The following is an 18,124-nucleotide window of genomic DNA, read 5'->3' as shown; positions in this document are numbered from 1 at the left end:
TAAATTTGCTGAACAGTCACTGGACTGATTCCTCTTTTTCCTTTTTAGTTCCTTTTTTCTTCTTCTATGTATTTACATTAACATGATGCTATAGCCACAATCCTTTTTCATTAACATATTGTTACTTGCTTATAAGTGGCCCCAAGTGATTTGGGCCAACCCTATTGATATTGTATATGATCAGTTGTGTAAATGGTGTATACCAGGGGCGTAGCCAGACAGCAGATTTTGGGTGGGCCTAGGCAAGAAGTGGTTGGGCACCAAGTGTTCTCCCCCTCCCCCCAAAAAAATATCTAAACTGGTGGGAAAATGCTTCTCTCCACCTTGGCAGTCTTCAGCAGGCATGCGCTGAAAACAGAGCATTCGCAGGTGCCCGTATCGTGGAGAGTAGCATTTTCTTTACCATCAGGGGGAATTCTTCAGCTGGTAGAGCTTGGGATCCCCACCAGCTACTGCTAAACATGTGCTACTGTTGGGTGGGCCTGAGCCCTAAGTGGGTGGGCCCCGGCCCACCCAGGCCCACCTGTGGCTACGCCACTGGTGTATACCTTCTCTTTATCTTCTCTCTCTACTCTCCACGCAGGTATGAATATAAGATGAATGAATGGGATGCGTCTGTGGGGGTTCTTGTATTAAAAGTACCATGATGAAGCACATAGGAGCCAACTTTTCAAAATTATTGGGGGTGCTAAGCCCAGTGGAAATAACCCTTCCTTGGACACACACAGTGAATTTTTTCAATATTGGGGGTGCTCAAGCACCCACAGCACCCACAGAGTCGGCTCCTATGATGAAGCAACATATTATGAATCTGCTTTTTCTTGACTGGAAATTTTTTTGTTTGTGGTTTAGGTTTTTTCTGAATCTTGATATTTTATATTTACTTGTTGTATTGCACAAGCATGATACATTTAATAAACAGAGCTTTAAAAAAAAAACACTTGGAGTTTTCTGTGACATCGAGGGGAAAACACCTGAAGCAAAATTATGCAGCATGATGTGCTTTTTTTTGTTGGGAGCTCTGGCCAGAGCAGGCTGCAAGCCATGGAAACTAAAGGAAATCGAAAATTGCTGAAAAATATTAAAAGTAATTCAAGGAGATAAACTAGAAGGGGAAACAAAAAGAGACAAAATGATCCCACGCTACTCACAGCAAACGCTGAAAAGGCAGAGAAGGCCACAAGGAAAAAACCACACTGCGGCGAATACAGCAAAAAACATCCTCTGAGCCCCACAGAAAAAAAGATGACTGCTGGTCCCGCATGAAAGAGGCTGATGAGAAGGCACTTGCCCACGTGCAGTCGGACCTGCCACCTTGAAAATCCAGGGAATATCTATTGACTAGAATTTATCATTTGAACCACAGGTTTCTGTGGTAGTTTCTAGTGTCTTAATTCCCTATGGAAATTTAAAAAAACTGAGGCCTTTCTTTTCAAATTCAGTATTTCATTCTTTTGTACAATCCTTAGTGTTGTCCAGGTTTGATTATTGTAATGCTGTTTACTAAGGTTTGAAAATTTCTCTTATCAAAAAACTTCAAACAGCCCAGAACACAGCAGCCCATCTTGTATGCAAAGCCCTTCGGTTTACCAAATTAGCCCTTCTTTTAATCGAGTTGCATTGGCTTCCTATAAATGCAAGAGTCACCTTTAAACCATGCAACCTTGTTTATCAAATTTTGTTTGGTCTTCTACCTGATTTTATGCAACACTTGCTGCAATTACCATCATGCAATGCCCATCCTGCATCGAGAGACTATCTACTTCTCCATTTTATGAATTGTAAGAATCTCCATTATAAATCAATTCATGATGCCACTTTCTCATACTAAGCTACTAAACAATGGAATTCCCTCCCAAAGTCAATAAGGCATGTTTCTAATTACCTAAAATTTCGTGAATTGTTGGAAGCAATTTTATTTAATGAATTCCTTGCCACTGTTGGCCATTGTAATTCTCTTAGCTAGTTTATTTTCAAATGAGAGTCATTCTGTTGCTCTTGATGTTATATCTCTTATTGTATTTTACTTTTGTTTAATCCTTACTGTACTTGCTTTAAAGTTTGATGTAAATCACATTGAACCCAAACTTGTTTGGGATAATGTGGGGTATAAATGCTATAAATAAATAAAAGCTTCTAAAAATAGAACGCTAGGTAGCGTCTGTGCTGGGCTCCGTCGAATGGCGTCAGCCAGATGTGAGCAGATAATGTCTTGCTTGTCCACAGAGAATCTGAACTATAAGCTGCAGGTTACAAAGATATTTCAGTATTAGTAGAACCATGAGATCAACATTGATTAATTTATTGGATTCTGTCATTTCTGCTTTCTCTCACATTTTCACAGGTAGTTCTAATTAAGTTCTTAGTTTATCCTCAAGTTGGTGATGAAAAGGGTCAGCTGCAACACGCAAACATGTAGTTAGCACACATCTCAACTAATATCTGACAAAGACAATTGTTTCTTTGATGTCTGAATATACATTTTTACTTGGGAAGACTAAAAGCATTTATTCATTTATTTATGTTTGATAAAAAAAACAATCTGTGCTGATATTAATTATCCACAAGAACTATTTAATGTGGTTCAACATCTGACCTGTGATTCTCAAGATAACTTTTTTGATTCTACTATTGACATCTGAAGTTCAGTTTTTTAAAATCAGAAGGTAGATTTGATTGTAGCTGCTCTAAATACTAAAAGATATTCTATAATTTTCCTTGCTTTGAAAGAGCAACATATTTCATGAGGTACTCTGTGCCAATGACATATTCAAGACACTAATGTCTATGAATAACACTTTTGGGGGCCGATATTCAGACCATGAGAGGGAGCCCTGGTATCTCCTGAGATCGGAAGTCAGCCCGGATTTTCAATGCCAGGCCGTTTCCGGTGACCGGCACTGAATATCTGGTTTATTTTTGGTCGATTTAAACTTAACCAGCTAGCCAGTTAAGTTTACACCAGCCAAAGATATTCCAGCTATTTATATGGCCCGATGTGACCACTTACAATAGCCAGCTATGTGCTGAATTTTCTGGGAAAAGCTGGCTATATCACGTGATATAGCCGGTTATCTCCTAGCCGCTAACTGGGAATATTCAGCGAGGGATAACCGGTTATCCTCCACTAAATATCACCGAATAGCCGGTTAACCAGCCAGGTGCCATTCCTGGCTGGTTAAATGGTTTTGAAAATCGGGGGGATGATGCTCTCAATAGCTGCTCAATTGCTATTAAACTGCTGAAGCAGGCAATGGATCATTTTCCTTGTATCATTCAGGCATCACTTTATGAGGGTATTTTACCATCAATATTGAAGCATACAAGTTTGTGATCTGTGTTTAAAATATCTTCTCTGGATCTGAGATAAGTACTTATTGACCAATATCCAGGCTCCCCTTCATAGAAAAATTGAACAGATTGTCCACAAAAAGTTGCAAGATTTTCTTGAAGAGCAGAATGTTTTCTGTTTTTGATTCTATATTGTGGGCACTTGATGCAAATAGGAGGGATAGTGCATATTTTATGCTATTTGCAAATATTTCATTGGTGTTTGATACCACTGATCCTACAGTTCTGCTGCAGAGACTTATTACATTAGGTATGACTAATGTATCAACTTGGCTTACTTCTTTTATGTTTATTTGTACAAATGCAGGCAGGGGAAATTACCTCATTATATCAAAGTGAACCAGCAAAGAAAGCAAAAACCAGATCAGGAGAAGCGAAAGAAGACAATAACATCTAAAGTCAAGACAAACTATTTCCATTCATAGGGTGGAACTTATGCACAAATATTTATTCCAACATAGAATAAAACTGAAGAAATGGACAGCATCCATGTTCATACTTTGTTCTTTTGCTCCGGACCATGGCTACTATTTCATATGTGAATGCACCAGGACCCAATCAGAGAAACATATTTCCACATGTGAGCAAGCTAACAGAACCTGCCCAGAAATTTATGGCATCTAGGTTGAGCCAGTCCTACCCAGGTACCTAGTAAGTAGACTTGTAGGAATAGATACATTTCAAAAGTTGAGCACAAGCAAGGATTTCAAATTCAACCCCCCCCCCCCCACACACACACAAACAAAGATACAAAATATGGCAACACTCTCATTATATATGTAGAAAAGTGTTCATTCCCTCCCCCCCCCCCCCCAAACCACCACCACCACAGCCCCTCTAACATAAGAATGAGTCTGTACACATCAAACCTAGCCAAAAAGCAAGCCTTACCATTAACTCAATCCTGAGACAAAGGGAGGCTTTATGTGCCACCTTCCATTTTCTTGCCCAATCATATCCCTCAAGCTCAAACCCAAGATTACTATTCTAGGCTACAATCAAGCCCCATGGCATCTGTCTCACATACCACCTCTAACATACTCTTGTACAGCCTTGATACGCTCTTGGGCTTTGCCTTGATCACAACTCAACTGAAGATCAACCATATTAAGCTCCTTCAAGGTCAGACTGCTTTCTCTGTGTTCCTGTATTTCTTCCTTCATACCTGTTTGAAAATAGGCATGAAGGAAGGACTTGGAAAGATCACAAGTTTAATGAAGCTCATCAAAAGTTAATTACTTCTGCTTGTCACAGACATGTATTCATTATTTACCTACCCTTTGCATTTTTCTCTTCATTATGTTCAAAACCAATTACTTTTCCTACTTTGTTAAAACATTCTTCATCTCTTTTATCAACATCATGAGCTGTTTCTTCTGCTTTCATGTAAGGTAGAGTATCTGAAGATGGCACTGTCTTCATGAAATTAAAAGATGGATTTCTATATTCTGTTTCTATCTCTTCATCTGATGTCACTTGATTTTGTACTCTTGCTTCATGCTCTTTTCCATTTGATATGGTTATTTTACTTTCTCCATAATTTACATTGTCCTCCATTTTGCAGGATATTGTCAAATCTTTGGTAAAAGTTGAATTATCTAAAGGTTAATGCACATTCATGAGAAATAAAATGTTAATATTAATGTAAAATTTACAAGGTTAAATTTTCAAAAGATTAGAACCTTTGCACATCAATGTATTATTACTGTGGAGGGTAATTTTATAACAGGTTGCCTGGTTCTTAAAACTGCATATGCAAATTTGAACGCATATCCAATTTGCACGCACAATTTCATTGAATGAGCCAATTAGCACCAATAATTGGGTGTTAGTAATTATCAGCACTAATTGGCATTAATTGGAATTTGCGCATGCATTTTTAGTCGTAGGGATCTGCGTATAAATTTTATATGTGGCCATAGAAGGTCATGGGCAGATCAGGGGCATTCCTTCAATTTGTGCACTGTTACAGAAGATCTGCACCTAATTTAGACATGAGGATTTACACCAGGGTTTTGGTGTAAATCCTCACATCTAATGTTAGGCGCTAACCGCCAGATTCTATTTATCGTGCCTACCATTTCACACCAAAATCAAAGCATATTCTATAACAACGCACATAACTTTATTGGTTTTAACAAGCCAATCAGTGTTTTCAACAGCACTTAACAAGCAATAATGAGCACTAATTAATAATTAGAATTTACACGCATAACTCACTAAGCATATTCTGTAATGCAGAGCACCTAAATTCTAATGTGCAGAGGCAAAAGAGGCTGTGGTTATGAGTGGTGAAATGGGCATTTCATGTGCATTCCAAAATTTACTGGCACTGTTTTAGAATACGCCCCTCTGTGCCTAAATCTATGCACCACTATTTACATCATGTTTCCCTTGGTATAAATGGATGCACATAGTTCTAGGCGATGGGATATAAGTGTATTCTATATACTATACCTAAATCTAGGTGCCGCTTATAGAATACACTTAGGCGGAAATTTATTTTGTGCAGATTTTTCAGACAACATATAGAGAATCTAGCCCTAAATGTATTCTATATATGGTGCCTAACTTTCAGTGCCATTTATAGAATAGCGCTTAGCACATTTTTTTTTGGCGCTAATTTTTCGGCGCTAATATAGAATTTGGTCCAAAGTGTCTTTGTGTCTTTTTAAAATACTAAGAGTAAACCAGCAGAAATTGTGGCTAGATTGAAGTCACAAATACTTCCACCGGCTTTCAAGCTGGTGTAAATGTATGCCTGTATAACCTTCACAATTGTGTATACTTTGACTCAGCCCACAGTCTGCCCAAATTCTGCTTAAGAATATGCCTGAAAGAGGGTCACATATTCAACACCCCCCCCCCCCCCCCCCCCCACAAATATAGAAAATATGGCAACACTCCTATTATATATGTAGAAAACCTCTGGAGAAAATTTAATAAATAGGTTTTATGCATGAAAACAATCTACATTAACCCCAATATATTTATGTCTTGCCTATTATTTATTTATTTATTAGATTTGTATCCCACATTTTCCCGCATAGCAAAAGGCTCAATGTGGCTTACAGGTTCCGGAGAGGAGAGTACCAACTCCGGGAATATATACAGAGTGGAAAATAGAGTAACAGTAGACAAGAACATGTATACATAAATAGGACAAGCACAACAAAACAAACAAAAAAAAAACCAGAATGGCACTGTGCCCGAGCTGCCATCATTGAAGGGCACCAATATCTGTTTTTCCACAGACCATTGGCTATATTAGAGCCAGCACTGACTTGCTTGCCCATGCCAGCCACTTACTATGTGGCCATTAGAACTCTATCAGGCAGGTTGGCATGCAATGGTTCAATATGAGTGCACACTTCTATGTCCAGGGCTGCTGGCTCATGTCTTGATTTCCCACTCAGCATGTTACTTCTGGAAAGGCAGGAAATACCATGTGCAAATATGGCCATGGAGCTATGAAGCTGAAGACTACTGAGCTTCTGAGGCTTGGGCATACAGACAATAGAATGGCTCTCATGGACTCACTGCTGTTCTGCAGTCTGCAAGTTCTGAAAGAAGTGCTCAGGAAGGTACGAATTGTCCCAGGGAACAGAGATCTGCTGGGGCTTTCACAAGGTGCAGCAAAGAGGTGATACTTGCCTGTGGTAAAGGGGGAATCATAAATTAAGGAGTGAGCCTAGCTTGCAGAGAAGGGATCCTGGTCAGGGAAAGTTTAAGGGGGAACCTGATGGGGAAAGGAACTGAGAGTTGTGGGGAGTACAAAAGGTGAGGTTAAGGAGAAAGCGAAGTTTAAGAAGATGGAGTTGAGCATGTAGGCAGTATTAAGCATCCTCTCCTGAATATAAGTGAAACCAATGCTTTTTTTCTTGGAAAGCAGAGATGCGTGGTCAGGGCTTTCAAGGAATTCATTGAATCCCCAGCCCTACCATGACATTATTGGTTTATTTATTCTCTTCCTCCTCCCCCTCCCCCACCCCCACCACAGGTCCAGCCTGCATAGCAGGAGGCCTCGAAACAGGTGGAGATGCCTCACTGCTCCCAGCACGAGTTGGTCGTTCCGCAGCCATTATCTTTGCTCCAGACGTCAATGCATCCCTCAATGTCAATGCTGACACCGCCGACCTCAGTACCGATGTCGAAGGATCGGACTGAGCCCCAAAAAGCTTCTCTTGTTGGGCCCCTCGAGACGCTCGAGTCCGTTTCTTCATGCGAAGACACAGACTACAAGCGGCTGGGATATGGTCGGGTCCAAGGCACTGGATACACCAGGTGTGGGTATCGGTACCCGAGATGGTCCGGTTGCACCAAGTACAACGTTTGAAGCTGCTAGGTGTCTTCGATGACGTGGAAGGAAAAAGGACCTCGGCGAAATCAAAAGACACGATTGTGCCTGTTAAAAGAAAAAAGGGCACGAAAAGAAGGGAACAACCTGACCGCGCGGCCTAAGCTGGTCGCGTCGAAAAACAAAGGAAACTTTAAAAGGGCACAAAAATAAAGAAAACTACGGGAAGGTTTTTTTTAAAAAACTGTAAATTTCTATTAAAAAAGAAAATAAATAAGGCAAAAGCCACAAAATGAATGAAGACTCTTTCCTGGGCCTGAGAGGAGCGGGGAAAAAACTCGACCACACCTCAACGCGGAGAAAACATAACTGAGGAACACGTTCACGCGATGGGTGGGAAATCGGTCTGCACATGCGCGGTGACTCTGGCAAGACTTAAAAAAAGTATTTTGCTTGCAAAATGCCGGTTCCCGGGCCGACGCGGACATCGACCCACATGTGAGAACAAGCAGCCTGCTTGTCCTCGGAGAAACAGAGGTTAGGTCATGATCATCATGGTGACAGAATGGACTTACTAGGTCCAATGTATTTTTTTGCCTGGTCAGGTGTAAGGAAGAAAAAGAGGAATTTAGGGAGCAAGTAGGGAAAGAGAAAGAAAGCAGTGGGGCACAAATAGGTAAGTGTGAGAAAGGGTTGGGTTTTGGAATGGTAAGAGAAAAGGAATGGGGGCAAAAGGAAGTATAGAAGGAAGTATTGGGGTACAGATGGGACTCAGGAGAGTTTAGTGTGGCAAGAGGGAAGGAGAGATGAGGTTAGGGCTAGGGCAGGATGGAAAGAAAGATGGGGATGTAAGGTAAAAGGAGGGGGACAGCGAAGTTCTGGGTGGAGTGTGAGGGAAATTCAGGACACAATAAAGGGAAAAAGGCAGAGAGGAGAGCTTGGGTGGGATTAGGATAGGAAGAGAGTGCGTATGGCAACATAAGGGAAAAGAGATGGGAGTAAAAAGTTGGGAGAAGAGAGCAGGTGGGTGGATAACAGGAAAAAGGACAAGAATATGGGTGAAGAGATGGGAGTCAAGAGTGAGGGGAACTGCAAGGGATAAGAGAGAAAGGGAGCTGTTGGGTAAAGTTTACAGGAGGAAAGAGAATTGAGAAGGGATATGGGTGGTGTTTTATTGGGGGTCATTGAGTCCTACTATTTCTGCTGAGGGTGGGAACTGTTGCCATGTTTTTTCCACCAAGCCCCTCTTGTTTTTCATTGGAGTGGGAGATGTTAGGTTGGGACCACCAAGACCCTCTTTGTATTCTTGTTGAAGTGGGAGGTATGGTGTTAGGGCTGCTAAGCCCCTATTGTTGATTTTGTGATGGTGGGAAGTACTTTGTAGGGGCTGCCAAGCCCCTCTTGTTGTTTGAAACATTTACAGAATCCCCTGTTGTAAATATCACTGCATGCAACTGCTGCAAAGGAAGGTGCAGCTCTCAGAAGCACAGCCATCTTGGGGGGGGGGGGGGCGGGAATAGGGGAAGGAGAGCAGAATGATGGCCCAGTGCTCTGCACTCCTTGCATCTGGTTGCAGAGTTCAGTCACAGCGCAATTCTGTCCCCTTCTTATCTTCTCTTCTGCTGACTGGAGACATAAGAGGGCTCTTACAGGCTGGTGCCCCCTCTGCCTCCTTCATGACTTAGAAAAAATACCAGGAGGAGGGAGGTTGAGAGAGAGAAAGAGATTGAGAGAGAGAGAGAGAGAGAGGCAGACCTCTGGGGCCATACTCTCTCTCTCTCTCCCTCCCTTCTCTGCTAGCACTTTTTGTTCAGATTCAGGATACTTTATTAGCATGACACATTTGTAGTGTACATGTCACTAGAGTACTACATAAAGGTCCTGATTTTATAACAGGATTTGAGAGTCCAAAAATGTGTTTATTTTTTTTACGTCAACAGAGATGCCTATGTGCTTTTATAAAATAGGTACCCAGAGCTAGAACCAATAGTGTGCAAATGCCAACACACAAATTTCCACCTGCTCCAAAGTTGGTGTAAACGTGTACATCTACTTTAAGAGTGCACTTGTATATTTAGAATACGTTATCTTTTAATATAGTGTTATTTATCGGCTCTCCACTTAGTACTTATTGTTGTAACCTATGTAATACATTTATTGTATTGGTCTTATGTAGCCCCTTTTCCCCTTTTATTATATCCTTTTTTCATCTGTTTTTTATTTCCTTGATTTATTCATTATTTTGTACATTCTATATTGTGACATTGTGCCCTTTGGTTTTACTGGCACACAAGCAATTCTGGATTTTACATGTTGCCTCTGGTTCCTCATTTTTTGGAAATCCATTGGTCCATCCCTACTCCAAAAGACTTTGGTAAAATAAAAGCATACATAGCAGCTCCACCACTGCCCTGTCTAAACTATGCCTTCAGGAATGCCTCCATGTGACGTAAATATATGTATGTGCCAAACGATATTAAATGGCAGTGGTCTGCAATTAGGCAAAACAGCAGCCGTCACAGTTGAAATGAAACTGGACATTCAATGACATAAGCACATAAGCACCGCCATGCCGGGAACACACCAAAGGTCCATCAAGCCCAGCACTCTGTCTCCGACAGCGGCCAATCCAGGCCCCAAGAACCTGGCAAAAACCCAAAATTTAACAACGATCAATGGACTTTTCCTTCAGGAATCTATCCAGACCCCCTTTAAACTCAGCAAGGCCAGCTGCCGTCACTACCTTCTCCGGCAATGAGTTACAGAGTCTAACTATGCGCTGAGTAAAGAAAAACTTTCTCCGATTTGTTTTAAACCTACCACATTCTAATTTCATCTTGTGTCCCCTAGTTCTATTATTGTTAGAAAGTGTAAACAAACACTTCACATCAGTCCGCTCTACCCCACTCATTATTTTGTACACCTCTATCATATCACCCCTCAGCCGCCTGACCAATTCTGAATATTCTTCTGTCTTGTTGTCATCGGGCCCCCCCCCCCTTGATTTATTTAGAAGAAAGGGAAAGGGGATGGGATTAGATAACCACCTTTTTGTGGTTACAATCAAAGCAGTCTACATATTATATACAGGTACTTATTGTGTACCTGGGGCAATGGAAGGTTAAGTGACTTGCCCAGAGTCACAAGTAGCAGTGGTGAGAATTGAACCCAGTTCCTCAAGTTACTGCACTAACCATAAGGCTACTCACTCAGTATTTCAGCATTCATTTCAGAACTTAGTTTTTCTTATTCACCACCGCCCCTCCTTGATGACTTCAACCTTGCTCTATGGGATTGAGTCACAGAATTTCTCTCTCTTGTTAGTAATATGTCAACATGTCAGTTTTCCTACACACTGTCACAGTCACACTATTGATCTAGTCTTCTCTCAGGCCTTATATTTTTTCCTCCTTTCTCATTTCCTTCCCATCCTATATCTTGGTCATTTTATTTCCTTTTGTATGTCCTCTCCTGCACCTTCCCTTCCACTCCAGTCCTTCTGTAGTATTAGTAGATCTCTGGGGAATTCAGAATACACCACATTTACTAAGTCACTTGAATTTCTTCCTATTCATCTACTGTGAACGGTCTCTGAGAGCAAGTTGTTGCACTGCACAACTCACTCTTGCAAATTTTGGATTAAGTAACCTCTTCATAAAACCCATTTATCTGCCCATCACAAGCATTCTCGTAGGTTTCATTCCGGCCTGTGAGTCCTCAAATCTCGTTAGGGGCATGGAAAGGAAGTGGTGTAAAAAAATACACATTCTGGCAAAAGTACAAGGAGCCTGTGAGACCCCGGGCAAGGGTTATGGAGGTGGCCCTAGGGATAACATTTTACAGGCTTAACACACAATGTTTCTTCACACCTCTACCCTTAAGAAAGAGACCCCGGACTGTGGCCTCCACAGACCACTGATCGGGTCTCGATAGCCCAGTGTCAGGGTTCTGGCTTTTCCTTCTTGGAGAGGCCATCAGCTTTGCCATGTTCATTGCCCTTCTGGAGTTTATAACAGAAGTTTTTACCACACTCCATACATGCTAACAGTTTTAATCCTGTATGCTTAAATTTGTGAATAGTGAGGAGTATCGTCTGATGCAAGCTTTTACCACACTCATTGAATGTGAATGGTTTTACTACTGTGTGTATTATCTGGTGCTTTGTTAGCTGTGATTTATGAATAAATTTTTTTCTACATTCAGTGCATGTAAATGGTTTCTTCCCTGAAGGGGTTCTATACTGCTTTAACAATAATTTCCGGCAACTGAAACTTTTCCTACACTCTGTACTTGAAACTGGTCTCTCTCCTGGGTGAAATTTTGCATTTCTTGTGGAGCTTTCTTCTTGGTCGAAGCTACCATCATGAAGGCTGCGTGTTCAAATCACGCCGGGGTCACAAATGTTTTTAGGCTGCTTGTATCCCTTCCCAAATTAGCATGAACCAGCCATTCTCAACTGGGAGGGGTAAAAGAAACCAAAGCTACATGCATATGAGAAAGTCAATTTTAATAATTTACCAAACACAAATACAATAGTTTCTCATGAGAGATCAACACAGTTACATAACAATATTCTATTACCAGTGTTTTTCTGATATTCTGTAATGTTTGCATTAATGATACAGTTTTTCCCATATTCTAAACTTGTACATGTTGCACTTTCTTTACTATTTTTCAGGTGCTGAATTAGCTCCTTTTTAATATTGTAATCTTTCTCATACTCAGAGTATGTAAAATGTGTCGCTTTTATACATGTTTCCTGTTGTTCTAGTTCTCTCTTGACTGAAAATATTTTCACAGTCTGTACATTTAGATGATCTCTCTTCAGTGTTAAATCCCTCTGATAATGTCTCTGCGATAAGGTCAGGAATGGGTTCACTATCCTGACACTCTTCTGGTAGGCTGCACACAGCTAGCACCATAGCTATACAATTTGCATAGGCCTCTAACATATTTACATGAAAAGTATGCTGCTTTCTGTCTTGATAGTCCATAGCTATAAAATAGTTTGTATCATTCAGGTGCCTTATGACCTTGTAAGGTCCTGTCCAATTAGCTTGTTCTGACGACTGGGACTAAAATAAGTACCTGCTGGCCCTCATAAAACTCTCTATTTTGGGCCTTATGATCATACCAGGTCTTTTGCTTAGCTGTCTGCAAGTTATCTCTGACAAAGCCCACAAGTTCTTCTAATCTCTGTTGCATATTACATACATATTCAATTATAGGGGTGTCAGAGGTATCAACTTTCCCCTCTCAATGTTCTCTTATTAGGTCAAGGTGCCCTCTCACCCTCCGGCCATAAAGCAACTCAAATGGAGAGAACCCTGTAAGGTACTTCTCTGTATGCAAACAACAAGTAGGACAAGTATTTCTCCCAGTCATGGTCTACTGTCTCTATGAAAGTCTTTAACATGTGTTTTAATGTACCATAAAACCTCTCCACCAACCCATTAGTTTCAGGGTGATATGGTGTGGTATGTACAGATTTCACTCCACAGTGTGCCCACAGAATCTGGATCAGCTCAGAACTGTGTCCCTTGGTCTGAGAGTATTTCTCATGGCTACCCTACCTGGGAAAATATTTCTAGCAGGGCAGTGACAATTTACTCTGATTCTATGGAGGATAAGGCTACTGCTTCAGGATATCTAGTAGCAAAGTCCTCCACTGTCAATATATGTCTTTTCCCAGTCCGGATAGGGACAGCTAGAGGCCCCACTATATCCACAGCTATTCTCTCAAAGGGCTCACTGATAATGGGTAAAGGTTTCAGGGGGACTCTGGGGTGATCTTGGGTCTTACCCACTCTTTGGCACGCATCACATGTTCGACAATAGTCAGCAACGTCTCGAGATACTCCTGGCCAATAGAAGTTCTGGATCAATCTGGTGCATGTGTGTCACCCCCTGATGTCCTGCTAGTGGAATGTCATGTGCAATCTGTAGAAGTTGTTCTCTGTATCCCCTGAGCATTATAAGCTGCTTGCTGCTGTCCAGGGCCTATTAGGATCAACAGGATCAGTCTCTCTGTACAACAAGCCCCCCTTTCCATAGGATATGATCTTTACCAGTCTCATTTATTGGCTCACTAGCCCTCTGTCCTCTGCCTCAGGGCTTCCAGGTCAGGGTCAGAGCGCTGTGCTTCCTGAAAAGTATGTCTCTGTCCTATATCAGTATCTATACCTGGAAGGGTCTGTGCTGGTGACTCTGACAAATCAGAGTCATCAGTCTGATTAATAGGTGTGTCAAGCTGTTTCATATTCACTTCAGGAACTGATGCTGCTGGAAGCAATGGCGTGCCTTTTCCTGTCACTTGGTCAGCTGGTTCCACCTGGACTGGCTCAGGATCTGGAACTAAAGAGGTGATCTTTGCTGTTTCTGCTTGTTGGGCCACCCGGGCCCGACTACGGGTCACCATAGCGGAAATGCTGATGCTGCTATCAAGGGTATTGTTCACTGGACCCATGTCAATCCCACACCGCACTGGTACCAGCATGTTTTTCATTATGCTTACTTCTCTGTATCCAGGTTTGGTACCCCAGTCCAGGAATACTCAAGCAATGGGTACAATCTGTCTGAATCCATTGGCTAGCACTACCTCTGCAGAGTGCCCTAGTAGAAAAGCATCTTCCGGTATTATCTCTGGTCTTAACAAAGTCATTCTAGAGCCAGTTTCCACAAGCCCAGCTACCTGAGTCTGATTCACAGTTACTGGGGTGCTGTAGTGTTGTGGAAACCCATCTGCTGCCTTGTTTGATGAATGACCAGTATCTTTTTGTGCTGCGGCAACTGTGTGGGTCTCATTCATGGTACTGGAGCCACCCATGAAAGCCGCCAGCCTTGGTGCAGGAACTGGAATGCTCTTTAGTGCAGGCTTGGGATTATCTGGGCAATCCGCTTTAAAATGTCCTGTACACCCACACTGGAAACAAGGATCTTCATGCCTATAGTCTTTAGGTTTTGGGAGTTTGTGAACAGTCTCTGAGGTTGCAGGAATATTTGGCTTAGGGCCCTGACTGCCCTTAGATACTGGCTGATGCGGATATGGTCAGCTCCTCTTTGCCAACCAGGGGTGGTTATCCATGAAGATGTGAGTCAACTCAGCCGCTTTCTCTAGAGTACGGGGCTGGTGATGGAGTTACCGCACGGCTACACATGGCCCTTGCGGTAATTTCATTTTTGGTGAGCATCTGCTACGCGTACCTGAAAAATACATATTTTTTATTTTCTGGCATGCATCAGCTACACACACCAAGTGGGATTTGTCACGTGTAGGTCATTACTGTCCAGTTACCGCGTGAGACTTTACCGCTAGGCCAATGGCTGGCGGTAAGATCTCAGACCCAAATTGGACGCAAGGCAATTTTGATTTTGCTGCATATCCATTTTTGGCAAAAATTTAAAAAGGGCTTTTTTACAGGCACGTTGAAAAATGGATTGCCGCACGCCCAAAACCTGCACCTACACTACCACAAGCCATTTTCAGTGCACTTTAGTAAAAGGACCCCTTAGGTAGTGCCACTGGCAAGACCTGAAAAAGATACAGAAACCTAGGCAATATATTCATCTTTACAGTAGTTAGTCTGCTGAACCAAGAGACAGACAACTCCTTTCAATGCCAAAAATCTGTTTTCAGTTCTTTAATAATTCTAAGTACTTGGCAGTAAAAGGCCTTCCTACTCTCACATTAACCAAACTCCCAAATATTTAAGGCCTTTCCACACCCAATGAAATGGGAAGCAAATCTCCAATGTGCCAAGGGTTTTACAATCCATGAAGAGATTATAAATCTCCATCTTCCCCAAATTTACTTTAAACCTTGATACTGGAGAATAGGCTTGTAGCTCTTGTATTAAATTTGGCACTTATAATAGGCAAGGAGAGCAACAGCAACATATCCTTAGCAAAAAGACTAATCTTATTGTCCCTTCCACCTACCCAGATACCCTTAAAAATCAAAATTAGTTCAAACAGCAGAAGTCAGAAAGCATCTCAAAAGCTGTCCTAAATTAATCTACATAGCTATGTGGTCTCAGCACTAAATATCAGCCGGGACTTGTATAACTTGTACTTGAGCTTTTTTTTGCCCCCAATCCCCTCGAAAGCTCTCCTCTTCCTCTTCCCCCCAGCCTGTGAGTCAGAAACTCTTCCCACTCCTCCCTTGCGAATCTCCCAACCCCCTACCCCCCCCCCCCCCATGGTCCATCGAGGACCCCGAGCCTACCTTTTCGCCCTGGTGGTCCAGTGGAGTCATTGGGGGCTGGAGAAAAGCCCTCTCACTCCTGTCCCTTGCAGCTGCTAAGAAAAAATGGTATCCACGACCTCTTGTGGCAGCTTTAAGTACCAAGTGCTGCTGCAAGAGGTCATGGCAGCCATTTTTTCTAATTGGTGGCGAGGGGCAGAAGCGAGGGGGCTTTGTCCTGTCACCAATGCCCTCACTGGACCACCAGGGAGGAAAGGTAAGCCCAGGGGAGGGTCTTCCTGGACCGCGGGGGGTGGGGGTGGGTGGAGGGGTTCCTGACTCACAGTCTGGAGGGAAAGGAAAGAGAGGAGGGTGACTTTTTTTTAAAATTTTTATTTATGCTTTAATAATATTACACAAGCAATAATCTTGTTACATGCAATACAGGAATCAAAAAAGATCAGATAAATGAACCAACATATACTCTTTCACAGAGATTAATCAGCGGAAAAACAAAATACTTCACTTTTGTCCCTTCCTTAGACCACAAACATGAGGGGGAGTGGGAGATAAATCAGGGAGATCAGAAAAGGAAAAAAGAAGAAAGGCTTTATGCCCACCCACCTATTATTTCTTAAGCCTTACTGATGTTATAGCTCTGATACCCTTTTCAGGTCTATGAAAGTTCTTAATTGATCTGGTATAAAGAAAACATACTTAACTCCCAGATATTTCACTATACATTTACATGAGTATGCTAGCAAAAAAGTTGCACCCAAGGACCTCGTCTCTTCTCTCATAGCTAAGAATTTCTTTCTTTTCTCTTGAGTAACTTTAGTAACATCAGGAAAAATCCATAATTTTTGACCACCATGCATATTTTTAAAGTACAGCTTTAGTATTGCTTTAAAATCTTGCTCAAATACAAATGAAATCAGAAGCGTAGCCCCCTATTAGTTACTTCAGTTAATGAGTCCTCTAGAATCAGTGAGATATCTTTCCGTTCCTCAGATTTCTCTTGTTCTAGTACTTCAGGAATTCCCTCCTGGCTGTTTTTTACAGGAAGAAAATATATCTTGTTTATTGGAGGAATATTTTGAGGAGAAATCTTCAAAATTTCAAAAGGTATTTTTTGAATAATTCTAAGGGGAGGATTCCTATTGGTTTTGGAAAGTTCAAAATCCTCATATTCAAGCGTCTATTATAATTTTCTATTTGTTCTATTTTTTGACGTATACTTGAGTTATCTTTCATGACCACTGAAACATTTTCCTTAATGTTAGAAATGTCATTTTGAGACCTCTGTACCTGATCGTTAAAGTCTTGTTTCAGTCTGTCCATCGACTTAGAGAGTTGGTCCACCGTGGAAACCAGGTTCATCGTTTCTTGAGTTGATTTTGTAATCAGGGCTTTCATATTTTCCATAGCCTGCCATAGAATATCGAGCGTTACCACCATAGAGGGATTCAATGATCCCTTCCTTCCCAAGTTCGCAATAGCTGCCGGTAACTGTTCTGGGACAGAACCCTCTCTGCAGGCCCCAATATCCGCGCTGTCCGCGTCTTGTAGGCCTGCTTTCTCTTCTTGCATTACGGCGGGGCATGGTGGAATTCCAGCTTCCGGAGAAAGCGTGATCTCATGTTTCAGAGATGTCGGGTTCCCTTCCTCAACGTCTAAAGGAAGCTCAACTTCGGCCTCTATTGGTGGGCGCCGGAGTGTAAAACTGTCTATCGTCCACTGTTTCGGAGAGGATGCAAGAGCTGGAGAAGGTAAAGCTCTAATAATCCCCTTTCTTTTAGTGTGGGGCATATTTGCAAGAAGAAGAAAAATTTGAATACAGCAAGCGTTCGATCAGTCTCACTCCTCTCGGCGTGTTGGCATCATCTTAGCCACTCCTCCAAGATCAGGAGGGTGACTTTTTTGGGATATTGGGGGGGGGGGGGGGGAAGAAAAAAAACCCAAATACAAGTTATGCAGGTCCCGGCCGATATTCAGTGCTGGGCCTGCTGATTATGTTCATGCATTATATATTATGAGTGTTTAAAAAATGTTTGTACACTGGTTTGGTAGATTTCTTGAAGACTGGAAAGGTGGTCTAGAAATGTTTTAAATAAAATAATAAATATAAATTTTAATTAAAATTCAGTATGTTTTACATTTACTTCCAACTAAAGTTTTATTTTGTAAGTATCACATTTAAGAAGCAACAGGTAACAATATATTACTATCCATCAAACTGAACTAATTTGCAGGATTTCCAGAACTCTTCTTCATAAAACAATTAATCATGAACA

At 41.7% G+C, this 18,124-nt stretch overlaps 1 protein-coding gene across 1 annotated transcript in view; it reads right to left on the bottom strand.

Annotated features, from left to right (window-relative positions):
* The window catches only part of LOC115469687 (multidrug resistance-associated protein 5-like), a 416,281-nt gene that overhangs the window by 181,649 nt on the left and 216,508 nt on the right, over positions 1-18,124 (bottom strand). The window contains 5 exon segments of the mRNA XM_030202474.1: positions 4,379-4,516; positions 4,629-4,949; positions 6,892-7,005; positions 13,832-14,131; positions 17,069-17,567. Coding sequence (XP_030058334.1) covers positions 4,379-4,516; positions 4,629-4,949; positions 6,892-7,005; positions 13,832-14,131; positions 17,069-17,567 — 1,372 coding nt within the window.

Source organism: Microcaecilia unicolor, chromosome 4 (genome assembly GCF_901765095.1).
Source record: "Microcaecilia unicolor chromosome 4, aMicUni1.1, whole genome shotgun sequence".
Taxonomy (NCBI): Eukaryota; Metazoa; Chordata; class Amphibia; order Gymnophiona; family Siphonopidae; genus Microcaecilia; species Microcaecilia unicolor.
The sequence above is the reverse complement of the archived record's forward strand: the minus strand, read 5'-3'. Positions and strand labels throughout refer to the sequence as shown.